This window comes from Heloderma suspectum, chromosome 6, assembly GCF_057233095.1.
Source record: "Heloderma suspectum isolate Gila_16-S chromosome 6, 16-S_ref, whole genome shotgun sequence".
Classification (NCBI taxonomy): domain Eukaryota; kingdom Metazoa; phylum Chordata; class Lepidosauria; order Squamata; family Helodermatidae; genus Heloderma; species Heloderma suspectum.
This window is the reverse complement of record NC_139463.1, coordinates 3,454,832-3,471,068: the sequence shown is the minus strand read 5'-3', so window position 1 is coordinate 3,471,068 and position 16,237 is coordinate 3,454,832. Positions and strand designations below refer to the sequence as shown.

The window sequence follows — 16,237 nt, the reverse complement described above, 5'->3', positions numbered from 1 at the left end:
ACCAGCAAAATTAACCACCATGCAGACAAAACGTCTGGTCTTTTGCATTATGTATTCTGCATAATGGAGTCATGGGAAGGAGCCATGAACTGTGCAAATCTTCAGCTACCCTTCAGCTGTCTGAGATTTCTCCATCATTTCCCACATGCTTTTAAGCATATCTTTGGGGGCTAAAAACTTGCTTTAATTGTTTTTTTGTTTTTTTTTAATCCAAGGTTCTCAGAAAATTCAAATCTTTACACATGAGCATGTTGTTTCTCATGCTTGTTCTGAATAGCAGTGCATACCCCAGACCACTCTGGGCACAATGCCAGTGGCAATCAGTTTTGTATCTGTTGTTATCCTTGGCACCAAGGCAGCATCATTGGTCATGGAGACTCTTCCACACACCCTCCAGAGCAGCTGTAACTGACAAGGACAGAGCTACAGCCCATGTTTGCACTGGATCCCTCCTCAAGGTTATGGGAAGAACAACATTTGAGAGATGCGTATTTGGCTGTTGCAGGAAGTGCTTCAAGGAAGGATGCAGAGTACCAGAAAGCAGGAACACAACATGGGCACCACGGTAACATCGAGTCTGACCCTGAGCAAACCGCAGCGGGTGCTCTGTTGGCTTCAAAGGGAACCTACTGCTCACTGTGTTAGTGAGTGACTCCATCCATTGCCGCACCGTCGAGTCTCCCAAGAAGTAGACCAGTTTCCTTTTCAAGCAAGTGTTAATCTGATCCAAGGTCCCAAAACTGGACATTCTGCAGAAGACTGGGTACCACTGGTCCTGCCACACGAAACCACTGGGGAACGGGGAGCTCATCCCAATGGTGCATCGCTTGCTTGGTGTTGTCTTTTTCCCTGGAAAAAGAAAATAAGTGACAAGCAGCTCAAGATGGCACCCACGGCTATAGCTCTGAGACAGCCTATGGGGAAGATGTAGGTCTCCCCCCGCCCGCCAACACACACATACACACACACAGAGACATGGTCTGTGGACGTCTGCTTGTCACATGGCTGTGCAATGACGTTATTCGATCTGCAGTTTATAACTTTTATTTGTTTTTCTCCAAGATGTGCGCCTAAGATGAAACTTCCCTACTAAATGCTTGGATTTTTATAGGAACCAGACAGACACGTTTTAAAAACATTGTTCACTGGCACTAAAGCAAAAGGGCACATTTCAATTAAGTTGGCCTTTTTCTTTTTTCTTGAGCAACAATTCTACTGTCGTAGCTTAATTCAAACAGATGTCTTCATTCAGCACAAGCCTGTCCTTCCATAACCTTTCAGAAACCATTACCAATCCAAGCATAATGTTAAAAACCATTAGTTTTTTCTTTTCTGTATTTAAAATCTAGCATTAGACCACAGAAGGGCTAACGGCTAAGGCTTAATATGAGTCAGGACTAAACCCCAGCACCTACTTTGTATCTGCAAGTTGTGAAATAAATTCTAAACAGGTATCTTTGAGTATATTCTACCAATGGACTCTCTCAGTCCTTTTATCCCCAACCTTTAGCGTTCCAAGGAGTCTTGAGTCTGTACCTCTCATTTAGAAATTAAGTTCCGCTTTTAAGCAGGGCATTTTCTAGTTTTAACATTCAGCACAAACTTAGCCACCATCAATGTCACCAAACAAATTATAATGCCTCAGTGCTGTTTGTTCCTCTTTGGGCTTTTCCCTTCTCTTATGCTTCCTTTTGTGGCAACCCATTTGATTTTGTTGAGAAGCATCTGTGATATCACAGCCCATAGCACTGGAAAAACCATGTGGATTTTCCCATGACAGCAAAGGAGGAAAATGGTGGAAAGACAAAACACACAGAAACAACAGAAATAGGTTTCCAATGAGTGCCCAAAAAGGGGTGTGTTTTTTCGACACATGGAAATGAACATGAGACAAGGTAATTTCCCCCACTGTCCTGAAATGACAAGGGGCTATTCTTATCCAGTTGTGGGAGGGGAGGAATCTCAAGGGAGTTGGAGCCCCTTTTGTTATGGAGATGCTCTTCAGGGATGTATTTCAGTGGTGGGCAGAGCTGAAAGCAAAAGGGGAGGGGCCAAAATACAAAAAATAAGATATAGCTGAAAGCTCTTCCTGCCAATCCCTAAGCCATACAAGAGGCATTTCGGCATTCTGACCTTTTAGAATGGGAAAGAAACTACACAAAAGCCAGAAAACCACCAGGCAATTGATGGTTGGGCAGAAGGGGAAGGGGATGTGGCCATCTGGGGAACCCCAGCAGGCCAAAATGGGAGCCAGTCAGGCAGCATTTTGCAACAGTGCCAATAGGGAACAGAAAAAACAGCTGTAAAAAGTAAAACAAAAGAAACATCTGCACCAACTGAATTCCTTTTGGAGGATTCCCTCTCCCTTGGGAAGAAGCAAGGGAGAGGGAATCCTCCAAAAGAATCCCTAAGAGTCTTTCCCTCGATAAAGACCAAGTGTCAAAATGCGCTGGGAATTCAGTTGTGCAGCTGTTTCTTTTTAGGCTGCATTTGGCCCCCAGCCGGAATCTGGCTTCCTGTAGTCCTATACATCTCCTCTCAAAAGCCGGTCCAAATGAGTTCAACAGGGCTTACTCCTCGGAAGCTGAGTATAGGATTGCAACCTAAGCATGTCCACGTGAGCACATTTATTGCATTTATTTTACTTACTTATGCAGTTCATAGTCAAAGCTCTCAGGGTGACATACATCATAAAAACAAATACAATGGAACCAATGATAAAACACATTAAAACTTTTTAAAAAATTTGAAAAGCAGCAACAATTATTTAAAATAATTTTAAAAGAAGAGATAAATATCCAAGCAGCTAAAACATGGAAAAAGATTATTTTAAAATACTGGATTAAACATACCCCCAAAGATAAAACAAGCAGCAGTTACCAATTTTTTAAAAAAGGCCTGGGAGAATTAAACAGTATTTCCCTGGTGCCAAAATGTCAACACAGTAGGTGCCTAGAGAGTGTTCCACAGTTTGGGGGCCACCACAGAAAAGGCCTGCTCTCAAGTAGCTGTATGTGGGGGCACTGAGAACAGGACCTCAGATTATTATCTCAGAGCACGGACAGGAACATATGGGAAGGAAAGCTCGGCCCTTCAGACACTGTGTCCTCAAACCATGAAGGGTGTTTGAGGACAGGGAGAAATCCTCATGAGCAGGGCAAAATATCTTATGTGAACTGGCTGCCAATCTTGTGCTTTTCCACACAGTTCCAGGGTTCACAAACTAACTCTCATGGTAAACTAAAAACATCCACAGGCCTGCATCCTCTCCCAGCCATGAGGATACGAATGTATATTGATGTATTTAATTTCTTACTTTAAGACTAGGCATTTATCAAGGGCTTACTTAGGGTAGGGGTCATGACATAACCTAACACCAAACCTAAGTATATATGATCAGTCTTTTCTCTAGCACTTCTTAGGCCTGATCCTATACATGGATTTATAATTATAACATATCCTGAAGGCTTGAAATGTAGAACAGTACTTTGAACTATGGAATTTCCAGCAGACATGTTAGTTTGTTGCAACAAAAACAAAGAATCTTGTGTCACTTTAAATATTAGCATTTATTTTGAACTGTTGTTGATTAGAGTCGATTTTATCAGATGCATGGAAGTTTTATCTTCAGGTGACAAGTATATGGGGAGAGAGAGAGGGAGAGAAATGCGAGCAGTGAGGTCATTAAATACAGACAAGACGGACTTCGACAACTGCAGTGATTTCGCAGGAATGCAAGTTGTATGATTCGGCTGGGAAACATTTGCCAGGGTTTAAGAGAAGTGTCAGAAAAATCCAGGAGGCCTACAAAAGGATCTTTCCAAGCTAGACAGTTGGGCAAGAGAATGTCAGGTGAAATCCATGGAATATTCCCTTCATAGCTGCAGGTGATTTTTCAGATTGCTGAAGCTGGAGATGATGGATACCTCATTGCCAGTAGAGTGTACACTCCACTCACTTCACATCAGTCAGACCAGTTTGGGACCTGCACAACCTTTTCGACAAGAGACAACAATGGGCCTAAATAAAGGAGTGTGCAGATCAATTGGAGACAATGTCTCTATCATACCAGCTTCAGCCCTTCTTACAATGATTGCTCCCAACCCAAATTCCTGTAGCTGTATTCTAGAACAAGAAAACTGGGGAGGGAGGAGAGTTGCACCTACCCATCCTCAGATCGAAGTGCCAGATATAGTTGTACTTAGGCTGACAGTTCCATTCCCAAACTTCCGAAGCTATCAAATGTCAAATAGGACACAGAGACAAAAGGCATTTGTTGCTGTTTCAATTCGTGTCCCTCCTCCTGGTGCAGCTTCCTGCTCCATATGGGAAGTATGGTATGCAGGGGGTAGGAACATGGGAAGCTGCCTTGTACAGAGTCACTCCATTTATCCATCTAGCCCAGGATGGTTGACACCGACTGGCAGTAGCGGCTCTCCAGGGTTTCAGCAGGAGGTTTCCTAGCCCCACCTGGAGATGCTGGGGACGGAACGTGCAAACTTCTGCATGTAAAAGCAGGGACTCTGCTACTGAGTTACGGCCCCTCCCAAAACTTGCCAGGATGCAGCCCAGACACGTTAGCAGAGAGGCTGATGTCAGCCGCCACCTTCTCAGAACTCTGTTCCCTCTGAGCTTAGCTGCTGTCCTCACAGTAGCTGGGGGTGTGGGGAAATAATTTTCTCAGAAACAGTATATTGTTCCCTGTTGTAATGGCTTCATCTTGAACAGGCAATCAAGACCCATTAGAAAAGGCCTGCTCCTGGTGGAGATGAAAACTGCTAGATGTGGTTTTTTGATATGGATCAACACAGTTGCCTGCAAATTTGGACTCTCCTTCAGGGTGTGGCTATGGAATGCTGCATTTCAAAATGTACCACTACACCACTGATTGTATGGATCGGAATCACACACCCCGCCCCCAGCATGGCATAAATATCAACTAACAGATATACGTTAAAAACATAATGATTTGGTTCCAGACCACGTGGCTAGGCGGGTGGACGTTGTTTACGACATAAGCAATGCTCATGTCCCAAGCATCGATGAAACCGACGCCAAGACCCCGGAAGATGTCCTTCGTGACAAGGTTCTGGGGGTAACCATTGATGTCCCCGAAACGTTCAGTCTCTATGTGCATCTCCCGAATGTTCTCTGTTCGGATGATGACTCTTGTGCCTGGACTCCTTTGGAGTAGGCGCTGGACGGCTCTGCGGATGTTCAGCAGCCTCCTCACAAAAACATGTATTGGAAAAGGGCGGAAGTGCTGTCCCAGAGCGATAACCACCGCCGTGTCTTCATCTCCCCTGAGCCTGTCAATTTCGTGGCTGATGTAACTGTCCTCTTTTATCGAGAAGAGTTTGCTCGTCACAAACGGGTGGCTATGTTTTTTCCACTGAACGAAAGTGCTCCTCTCTGGATCCATGGCCACGTGTGTCTTGAACAGGCCAGCACCGTGTTGATCAAAGAACTTCAGTGCTGGCAAAGAATAAAGGAACAGAGTTTGAAAGGCGGAAACAAAGAAAGGCTGGGTGGACTGTTGTCCCTAAAGAGGGGATCTGAGCATCCCTCTGGCTGAAAACAGGTGTTGGCCAGTAGCATCAGTGTGTGGAGCTGACTAAGGCTGACTGCAGGATGAGCGCATGCAAGGGATGCAACACTTCAGCCCTCATCTGTCAGCACAGCTCATCACATGCATCACTGTTACCACTTCTGTGGTGGCACATATGCCCTGGAGAGAGCTCAGCCCTGCGGGGTGGTCCCTGACCCTGCCATGCCATACGACTGTTGATTACAGGAGCTGCTTCAGCTCCTACAACCTTTGGGGCTTATACCACCCGCAGCCCTCTTACTATCCCACCTGCCAAGATGTAATGTATGTTTAATTAGGATCCACTCCTAGCCATCAGAGGATTTATTCCAAGGAAGGTGAAAACAGGTCTGCTAGCCAATCAGAATGGCATGGAATAAAAATATCTTCCCAGTCCACTAAAGGGTGACCAGCCACAGCCTAGGACAACCTGATGGCTCTCACCAGTAGTGGGTAGGGCTGTTGGAAAAATCCACAGTGGATTCAAATGAGTTCGGATTTCTGTGAATCCAACCCATGGATTCTGCAGCAGGCTGGCTTTTTTCAAATCAAGCGGATTCTGCGGACTTGTGAGCTGGGTTTTCACTTTTGGCAGGGATTTGCACTAATGGATTTGCACTTGTGGTCCGGGTTTTGTGGATTTGCACTTGTGGATTTGTGGAATTGCACTTGTGGGCTGGGTTTTCACTTTTGGCAGGGATTTGCGCTAATTGGCATCAACGCATTTGCGCTACTGCACACTTGCTTAATGTGGATTGGCACTAGTAGAATGAAATTTTCTTTCAAAAAATCAATTCGGTCAATGAGCAGATGATGGAACAAAAGACGCCTGACAATCTGCGAAACACAGACAGAATGGATTTAACAAAATCTGAACATCCCCCGTGGTGGGTGGGCTGCACTCTCTGCCATCCTATACTGAGGCCAGCCAATGTGGGGAGAGGTCTAATCTAGAGGAGGTGATGGAGTGGGGGAGGGAATACCCCCAGCAATGACTCCAGCGCTTGGGAAGCCCATTTTGACACCACCGCAGCCTCAGACGGTTGCACTGCCACTGTCCTCGCAGGCTGAAGACTCCAGCACAGAAACTGGAGAGGTGCCATCACAGCCAGCAGCAGCTAACTGGAGCAGGCAAGGGGCCTCTCTCAGCAGAGGTCATGGACCAAGCTACCCGCCCCAAGGCGCCTTGAACCCTAACTCCTGCTTGGACTTGAGCCGCCACCTTGCTATGACTGTCACTTGAATGGAACCATTTGTTATCTGGGGAACTCAAAAGAAGAGGTTTCAAAGACAGGTCACACCCAAGACAGCCAATGCTTTGCAAGCTGAGCGAATGGAAAGAAAAGATCAGTAGCGTTACGTGTTTTGAAAAATAGGACTACGTTTTTGTTCCATGGCCTAATGAAAGACAAATTAAAAAAGCAAGGAAAAAAGCACACATATACAATAACTGCTACCGAACAGATAGAGCCATTGGATTAAATTATGAAAAAGAAGCATGGATGCCATTTGATTTTAACAATTTATTCAAGGGTCAGAATTTGACATTACATGAGCAAGATACTGGACATTTTTGTCCAGAATATCCAGGACTTCGATTAAGTTGTCTGTCTTTCTCACAAGTGTCATTTTTTCAGGAATTCACTCAACTAGATGCTCTTCATTTTATAATGAGCTACAAAGCGGAAGAATTGAAGAATGGAAGCTTTACAGGGAAAGGCAAAAAGAATGAAATGAAGAAAAGAGGAATCCAAGGAGTGGGATGTGAAGCCGAAGCCAAAGGAGAGGGGTGCTGAAGCTCTAGAGCGTTCCAAAGACAATCCACATCTCACGACAACGTACTTGCCACCTTTTCAGTAAGGGAGTAAATCCACTGACGTAACGTCGAATCCCCCATGAGATAAATCATTTTCCTCTTCAGGCAATCATGGATTTTATCCAGAGTGCTAAAATTGGCCACGGAGCAAAATTGGGGGTGCCACATATTGTGCAAAGTGTAGCCGCTAGGGATGGGTGAGGCCATCCCGATCCTGCACGTCTCTCTCGCCATCCTTGCACTCCCTAACAAAAACAAATGAGGAATATTTGCAGATGTATACTGTGTGTGTGTTGTGAGCCTCAGTTCCCTTGCATAGAATGTAAACATCTTCAGGATATGGCAAAACCCAAGTGTGTTTTATGGGTTCTCAGATACTGGTATCATCACTGTGCCTGGAACTTTACAAAGTACAAGAGGACAAGTCTCTGCTCCAAGGAGCTTACAGTCGAAGATTTTAGGCACAGGGGAAACAACAGAGGAAAGGGGTGGGGGAGAATGCGTGATTATTACAGTTATTCATACTTATGCTTAGCTACAGGCTGAGTACAAGGGCTGATTCTAGTGTTACTTTCTTCTACATGTGAAGATGAGAGTAAGTAAGAAATTCCAAGTCTGGCCCACAGGATATACAAGGCTCTTGAAGCAGCTCTGGATAGGGGTTTTTACAAATCAAAATAAAAGAAAACATTCTATATATCATTCCCACAAAAGAGTTCCTTCACTGCTCTTGCACTGTCTTGTACTCAGGTGTTCCCCCAAAGACTCAAGTAACACAACATGCCTCTAATGCCTTCTCTAAGGTGAAAAGAGGTTCATCATTGCAGCATATTTGTGGCTAAGACTCAAAGAGCCAAGCCCCATATGCTTAGTGGGTTTTTAAAAAGTTTCTTTAAACAGTAGACAACCACCTATTGCCTCATGCCACATCACACACTGCTTATGATACTTCTCTCGATTTTAAAACAGGTGTGCCATGCTAGAGAAACACAAGCCTACACCCCACTATGACGCATGGACCTAGATGTGCAGTTCTTTAGATCCAAGCCTGTATTTTCTGTTGGGGGTCACACTTTCAGCTGCAAATGCTGAAGTCTCATATGATGGTATATTTGCAGACACGAAAGCTTAGAAAACCATACCTAAAAAGTCTCACTGCAGAAAATGGAATTGCAGCACTGAATTCTGTAAAGTTAATGTTGGATGTCTACATTTATTCCTACTGAAGAAATGCTAGAATACACATGGAAAACTGACAATTCACAATCTCCCAGTTGGGCGTGGGGAAAAACCTTTTTCTAGGCATACCAGTTTTTAAAGTTCAGTTTGAAGACAGCCATGGTGGAAGTGTGTCATGTATCAGCCTTGGACCCACAGTTCAAATCTTCACTCAGCTTGTGAATGTGAGTGGTTGCCTTTAGACAAGCCACTATCCAAGTTCTTAGCCTCACTTCTCAGATTATAAAATGGAAATCGTAGCAATAGTGTTGTTCTGAGGACAAATGAAAGAGCCACTCTGCAAGCTAAGCAGAGCTACAGAAATTATAACAGATCATACTGAATTTTGGAAGGGAAGTACCAAAGAGAAGTATGGAGGGGCCATACCTCGGGGGAAGAGCACCTCCTATGTTTGCCAAACATCCCAGGTTTGATCCCCAGCAACTTCAGGTAGGTCTGGAAAACTCCTGCCTGAAACCCTGGAGAGCCGCTGCTGCCAGTCAGTCAAACAATACTGGGCTAGATGGACAAGAGGTCTGACTCAGTATAAGGCAGCTTCCTGTGTATTTCAAATGCATGTGCCATGCCAGTTCAGCTCAACTTACTACAGCTTGGAACAGTAGCCACAGGCTCTTAAGCACCACCAATTAGCTAATGAATATTTTGCCCATTATTTTGAGCAGGCAATGTGGTGCAGCAGAACTTTTCCTATTTCAACAGTTCCTAGAAAAGCATCATAGGAAGCTAACATCACATTGAGTCAAATCATTGGTCCGTCTACTCTCTGTTATTTACACTGACTCCAGCATTTTGGAGATGAGTTTTGGAACATTTCCCAGTCCTGCTGGGAGATGCTAGGGATTGGACCTGGGACATTCAGCATACAAAATGTGTGCTCCACCACTACGCTGGAGTCTGTCCTCAGGCGCTCCAGTGCAATAGTTCTGGGAATGGATGAGTTTACATCAAACATGGTGGTGAAGTGTCTGCACTGATGCTGAGCCATGTAGCATTCTTCAGGTAACCTTTATTGTTTAAAAAGACAACTTACTGTTAGAAGACAAGACACGAATCTCCCCAAATCTCTGAGGGATCTCGACCCCGATGTTGTTCCTTCAAAGATAGGGAGAGGAAAAATGATTATTAGTGTATATGAAATAGTGATGCTTCATTGTCCACATAGCTCAGAAAGAAGACATGAGAGAGGTATGAGATTAATAAAGAGCCACCGCTTTATTGGTTACAAGGATCAGCGGTGAGAGCAACTTGGGAACTTTATTCCTAGCTCCTGTACCTATCCTTCTGAAATGTTGCAGGTTTCTTGCTAGGAACACTTCCCCATGATATATGCCATTTCCATACAAATTGCCAACAAAACAAAACCCAAGGGGGAAGGGGAAATGAATCAACCCACCCCCTGCAATTTGTGGAATCTCCTTCCACAAAAACTGCTGCACGTCTACTTCTGAAATGTTGCAGGCTTCTTAGCTAGGGCCATCTTGTGTTCTCTGTCATTTTCATACAAATGCCCACCCCACCCCCCAGATGGAGGGAGTGGGAAGGGGAAATTAATCACTCCCACTCCCAAACTGAAGACTCCCCTTCCACGAAAAACACTGCACTTGTGCTTCTGAAATTTTGCGAGTTTCTTAGCTAGGGCCACCTTGTGCTGTATGTCATTTTCATAACAATTGCCCACAAAAAATATAAGAGGAGATATGTGCATCCTTTTCTGGAAACTTCCAAACTTTAAAGAATGCTCTAACACAAAAATCCCTCTACCTATTCAGCTGAAACTTGGCAAGCTATTTACCTATTCATCTGAAATTGATCCCTCAGAAGGGGCAACTATCCCTGCAAATTAAATCAAATTCTGCCAACATTTTTTTTAAATGCCAGCTCTGTCTGTCTGTCTGTCTATGTCTAATATACATCAGTATTTAAAGCTGCCTAGCGCAAACCCACCTACACCTATTTGTCTGAAATTTGGAAGGCTGTGAAAAACCAGAGTCTCACTCCTTGTTCCATTGGGGATTCTACAAACTGTGTACAGAACTTTGTTGTTGCCCTGGAATCCACCTCAGTGGCTCAGATAGGGGATGCTTTGGCTGAGAGCTCAAATGAGCATCATGCTTCAGCTTTGCCCCAAGATGGAGCCTCATCTCAGTTCATTTTCTGAAAGCTTGGATATCTTCCCTGTTCACTATAATGGGAAATGCAACAAATACCAATAGAAAATTTATTTTTTGGCAGAATTGGTTGAAATTTCCAGGTACCATAGGTCCTTCTGAATGGATGAAGCCCACCAGATTTCATATGAACAGGTGCATGGAGTAGAGGGTTCTGAATAAAAATATATGCTTAAGACTTGATGGGTACAATTTATTGAAATATATGACAGTGTACACTAATGTAGCGCTTGGTCCACACTGTGTGTGAAGACTCACACACACACACACACACACACACACAACAAAGGCAACAGACACACAGTCAGACAGATGCTCACAGACACACACACACACACACCTACAAATATATTAACACAAACAATTAAATGTTAATTTTGTCTTTATCATTGTTTTTTATCATTGTTCTTCTTTTATTAGGTTTTGTGATTTAAAGTTTTGTTGTAGAGGGAGGCTTTACCCTAAAATGCAAGTTATACTTTTTTAAAATACATACAGAAATACATACATGCTACAACTGGAATGAGGTGGGGGAATGGAAGGTGACTAAAAGTGCAATCTTATGCGTGGCTGACTAGGGGATGGTGGGAGTTGTAGGACTGTTCTCTGTATAAACACGCATAGGATTGTGCTTTTACTTGATAAACCAAGGATGGGGGACTTGTGCCCTGTCAGATTTTGCTGGACTGCAACTCCAACCATCCATCAGTATTGGCTGTGCTGGCTAGGGCTGATAGGAGTTGTGGTCTAACAACATCTACAGGACCATATGCTCCCCACCCCTGTGATCAACTAACAACAGAGACTAAACTCAAGACACAGACAACAGCAAGAGTAACTAAAATAAAAGGATGCTGCAAGGGATTGGATGGATCCTAGGAGAGAATTGGTCTGGAACAAGGAACAGAGGATCAGAAGCAACTGAGGTCACACAAGCAAAACACAAGCACCAACTCCACAAACTCTTTAAGTGTGCATGCTCTTCACAGTACACAGACAGCTAGCAAACAGAAGAACCTGAAAACAGCTTCTGAAATGTTCCTTCATCGTCCCATCCAAAAGCACTGTGTGTGGAGAGACCTGCTGAAGTCATTCCTTGACTGGGGGCACATGTTGTCGGCCACAAAGCTGTACCTCCCTCCTTGCCCTCTCTTCTGCCTAGCATTTTCCCATTTATAGACAGCTTGAAGGTAGTTTAAAATGTATCAAAACTGGGACAAAAAACACTCTCTGGGGCAGACTGGAAGCCTGCTTTCTCTCAAATCTTTCTGGACTGGAGTTGCCTTGGTTCAGAGGTGGTCTGAATATTTCCAGGGCAGGAGCATTTGCCTAACTCCTACATCGGTGATTCCCAAACTGCTCAAATATTCAAACAAATGGTGTAATACTGTCCAAAGTATTGAAAAGGTATTGTAGATCTGTTATGGCATTGTAAATACCTGTTTAAAAGGCTCTGTTCCAAGTCTGTGAGGTAGGATACAGGCTTGTTGTTAGTCAACAGATGAACAAAAGCATCGCAAGGCACGTTCTTTGGTTTCACACAGTAGAAGGCTTCCTGGTCTCGCTCATCTAGATACTCACACACTTCTGCATTTTTGGCTACAGTAAAGCCACATTCGGTGGAGACGTCTGAAGTTCCATTTAAAAATCTGCCCGTGAAAGCTATTTTGTCGTAGCCTTTCTTCCTCGCTGCCCACAGTGCAGAAACGCCTTCGCTGGGGTGGATGAGCAAGAGGGAAACACTGACACTACCTTCCCAAAACAGGGTGAAATTGACCAGGTATGTCCCATTCCTATAATCTTTGATATGCCCAGAAGCTCCAGCTTTCACACTTGCTGAATAGATCCTTGCTCGTAAGAAGTCCCCTCCGTACTCCTTCTGCCTCCCTAGGTAGTCATACAAATCCAATCGAATTGTCAAGTGGTCCCCAACACAGTAAGAGCCCTGATGGTTCATTATGGTGGCTTTGCTGTTCTTTGCGCAGGTGGTGGTTTTTATATCTGTGAAAGTGACATTGGGCATCAGCTGGTCCAGTTTTGTAAGGATGTCTTTTACTTCTTCCTCCTTTCTTCTCTGCTGCACCCTAGTCACACACGGAGCTCCACTGTCTGTCTGACAAATTCCATCTCTCATTAGCTTAAGGCAAAAGTCTTTTTCTGTTTCTGTAGCACCTTGAATTCCTTCTGACTGCTTCATAGAACTTTTATGGTCATCTCTAAAGACAGTAATCTTGAAAGTGTAACAAGAAAAGACAAACGGTAAGAAAAAAGAATTGAGGTCTGCACATCCAAAAGCCTAAAGAAAGCATAGCCATTCTTAACTTTCCCTGTCTACACACTGTACAAGATGGGCCCCAGAAACTTACCCAGTAATTCTAGCCTGTTTATAGTTCACCAAGCAAACAATTTAAGAAAAAAAACTACCTGGTCTTGGCTGTATTTGAGACCCCTAATGCAATGATTTTTTCACCGAGAAAGCGGCATAGTTACCCAGTGTTAAATTCCAATAACAAATTCGTGAATCTAGTGTTGTCTCCACTAATAGCCACTCCAAGCTTCTAAACTAGTTGGTCCTTTGTCAAAAGCTTTGATCAGAATCACTGTTAGCAAGTCATCATTGTTTACAGCAGCTCAATGAACATGGAGAAGTGTTCAGAAACCACGGCTAGGGCAAAATCTGGCAGCTGAATTGTTGTCTGGCATGCGCTTCAGAGACCATATACCTCCGGTCTTGCACCAACTGGCTTCCAGTTTGTTTCTGATACTAACTCAAGGTGCTGGTTTTAACCTGTAAAGCTCCAAATGGTCTGGGATCAGCCTATCAAAAAGACCACCTCCTCCTGCCAAACTTTGCAATTTCATGCGAGGCTCTGTCGTATGTCCCACCAACAAGAGAGGCTGGTAAGTACATGAGAGAGGTTCCTTTCTGTAGCAGCCCCACGACTCTGGAAGTCCCCCCCAAAGGAGGTCAGGTTAGCTCCACCCCATTGGGTTTTAGAGAGGCAGTGAAAACTGTACTTTGGCTATTAAAATAGTTTTTGGCCTGTTCTAAAGACTGCTTTGTTTTTGTTTTTAATCTGTAATTGGATTTTATGTCTTTGTGCCTCACTTTGAGAGCCCTGGTGGGCAGAAAAGTGATCAATAAATACTTTAAAATAAATAAATAAATAAATAAATGAATGAATGAATGAATCTGTTAGAAGATGTTCAGAGACCAAAAGTATTAATTCCATTTCTAACGAAAAGTGTTAATTCCATCTCAGTTCAGTGAACCTCAACTGCCATCCTTCTTGAGTATGACCACCACAGCACATGGTTCTCCTCCGCTGGCTGGGGCGTCTACTTAGGGGCAGCCCTGTTAATGGCCTGCTGCTTCAAACGGCAGGCTGCGGAGCATTCACTTACTCGCAAGCAGTTCCTGAGCTGCTCTTTGCACATGTGCACTGCAAACATCAAAAAACAATTCTGTAGAGTACAAGGTCAAAGAGGGGGCATCCAGGAAGCAAAGAAACACAAGGAGATGAAAAGAGGGGCTCTGTGGTACATGCAAGTGTAACTTGGCCTGCAGATTCCAGCAGATGTCAGTCTAGACCACACTATTTCACACTCAGTCAGCACTGCAAACTGGGAAGAATCACAGGCGTGAAACAGAGGCAATGGTGCTGAGTCGTCTCTCTCCTCAGCATTGAGCAGGGGGTTGGACTCGAGGGTCTTATAGGCCCCTTCCAACCCTACTATTCTACGATTCTATGATCTCTTCCCAGCCCTGACAAGTGAATGTATTGTGTGGAGTGTGATAAGCCTTGTCTGGTCTGGCCAACAGCATCTCTCCAGGGTCATGGGCAAAGAGAGAACTTCCCCATCATCTGCTCCCTGATCCGTCTAACTGGGAGTGGATTGAACCTGGGACTTCCTGCATGCACAATTGGTACTTGTTCACTGAACTCGAGTCCCTCACCAGGGCTTATGATTGATAGTTCTAGGTTACAACACACATCTTGGTTCCAGTCACTGTGATCAAGCAGCATCCAAGAAAGCATCCTTTCCATGTTAATTAATTGAGAACTATGTTCTCACTATTGTTACAGTAACTAATTGCCATGCCAGGTATTCATCACATATGGAAGAGTAAAGAACCAGCAGGGCTTAATATGAACCACAGGACCTGTTTTCATGCCAAGCTGCAGAAATGGAGGATGTGAACTAACAGCAAAAAAGAGCTGAGCCATTCTGTGGGCACATGCTGTAAGCAGAGAGCAGATGCAAAGAAACCTGCCTGCAAAGAATCAAGCAAGCATGTGAGCAAATCTACACACTGTAAGGGAAAGGAGTCAGGACAACCTCCTTTTTGCTTGCATCCAGGGAAGATTGCCACGAACTATTTCACTGAAAAGTCAGGAACAAGGGAAGCTGTCTTATTCTGAGGCAGATTGCTGGTTCACTTAGCCCAGTATTATCTAGGCAGATGGGCAGCAGCAGCTCTCCAGGGTTTCAGGAAGGATTTTTTCAGCCCTACCTGGCGATGCCAGGGATCGAACCTGGGACCTTTTGCATGCAAAGCAGGTGTTCTACCACAGAGCTAAGGCCCTTTCCTTAGAAAACTGAACAACAAAGTTTGAAATTTAGAGAACTGACAATTACAAGGGGGTTCAAGGATTGGACTTAATGTTGAATCTTCCCTTATCTCAACAGGACAAATATTTGTTTATTATTAACATTTATATACTGCCTTATTTGCTAAAAAAAAAAAAAAAAAGCCATCAAGATGGTGTACAGCCACTTAAAACAAGAACATTTAAAGCAGTAAAACATCAAAACTTTAAGGGTACATAATTTAAATGGCTAGATTCAAAAGATGTGTCTTTCTACCGACCCAAAGAGTGGAGCCAACTGTAGTTCTGGAGGGAGCACATTCCATAGTTTGGGGGCAACACAGGAGAAAGCCCTTTCATGCATGCCTGACAAATGGGCCTCTGTAGGTAATAGTGCCCCCAAAATGCCTCTCCTGCAGATTTCAATATTCAGGTGAGTTCATAGCAAAACATGCAGTCCCTTAGAAAGACAGGTCCTAAACTGTTTATTTTAAATTTTTATTATTATTATTACATTTATATCCTGCCTTTCTCCTTCTCACAAGGAACCCAAGGCAGCTTACATAGCCCTCCTCTTCTCCGTTTTATCCTCACAACAGCCCCGTGAGGTAGGTTAGGCTGAGAGCTGGTGACTGGTCCAAAGTCACCCAGTGAGCTTCATGGCTGAGTAGGGACTAGATCTCCTGAGTCCCAGTCCAACACTCTTAACCACTGCACTACACTGGCTCTCATTTAGGACTTTAAACCCAACACATTGAATTGAGCCTGGAAAGCAATATGCAACCAGAGCAGGTCTTTCAAGAGAGGTGTAATATGGTCCTGATCCTGTGCACTA

General features: G+C 44.0%; 1 protein-coding gene across 12 annotated transcripts in view; it reads right to left on the bottom strand.

The window, feature by feature from the left end:
- The window catches only part of LOC146340371 (NXPE family member 1-like), a 42,571-nt gene that overhangs the window by 8,204 nt on the left and 18,130 nt on the right, over positions 1–16,237 (bottom strand). For 7 of the 12 annotated variants that reach the window (XM_084860670.1, XM_084860674.1, XM_084860675.1 and 4 more), the window contains 4 exons: positions 12,250–13,040; positions 9,673–9,734; positions 7,430–7,648; positions 2,614–5,475 (listed from right to left, as the gene is read on the bottom strand). In XM_084860670.1, the coding sequence (XP_084716796.1) occupies positions 4,940–5,475; positions 7,430–7,648; positions 9,673–9,734; positions 12,250–13,040 (1,608 nt within the window). In that variant the 3' untranslated portion in view covers positions 2,614–4,939. Of the gene's footprint in view, positions 1–165; positions 850–2,613; positions 5,476–7,429; positions 7,649–9,672; positions 9,735–12,249; positions 13,041–16,237 lie in introns of those variants that run through there. The other 5 variants (XM_084860679.1, XM_084860677.1, XM_084860678.1 and 2 more) reach the window with 3 other exon arrangements.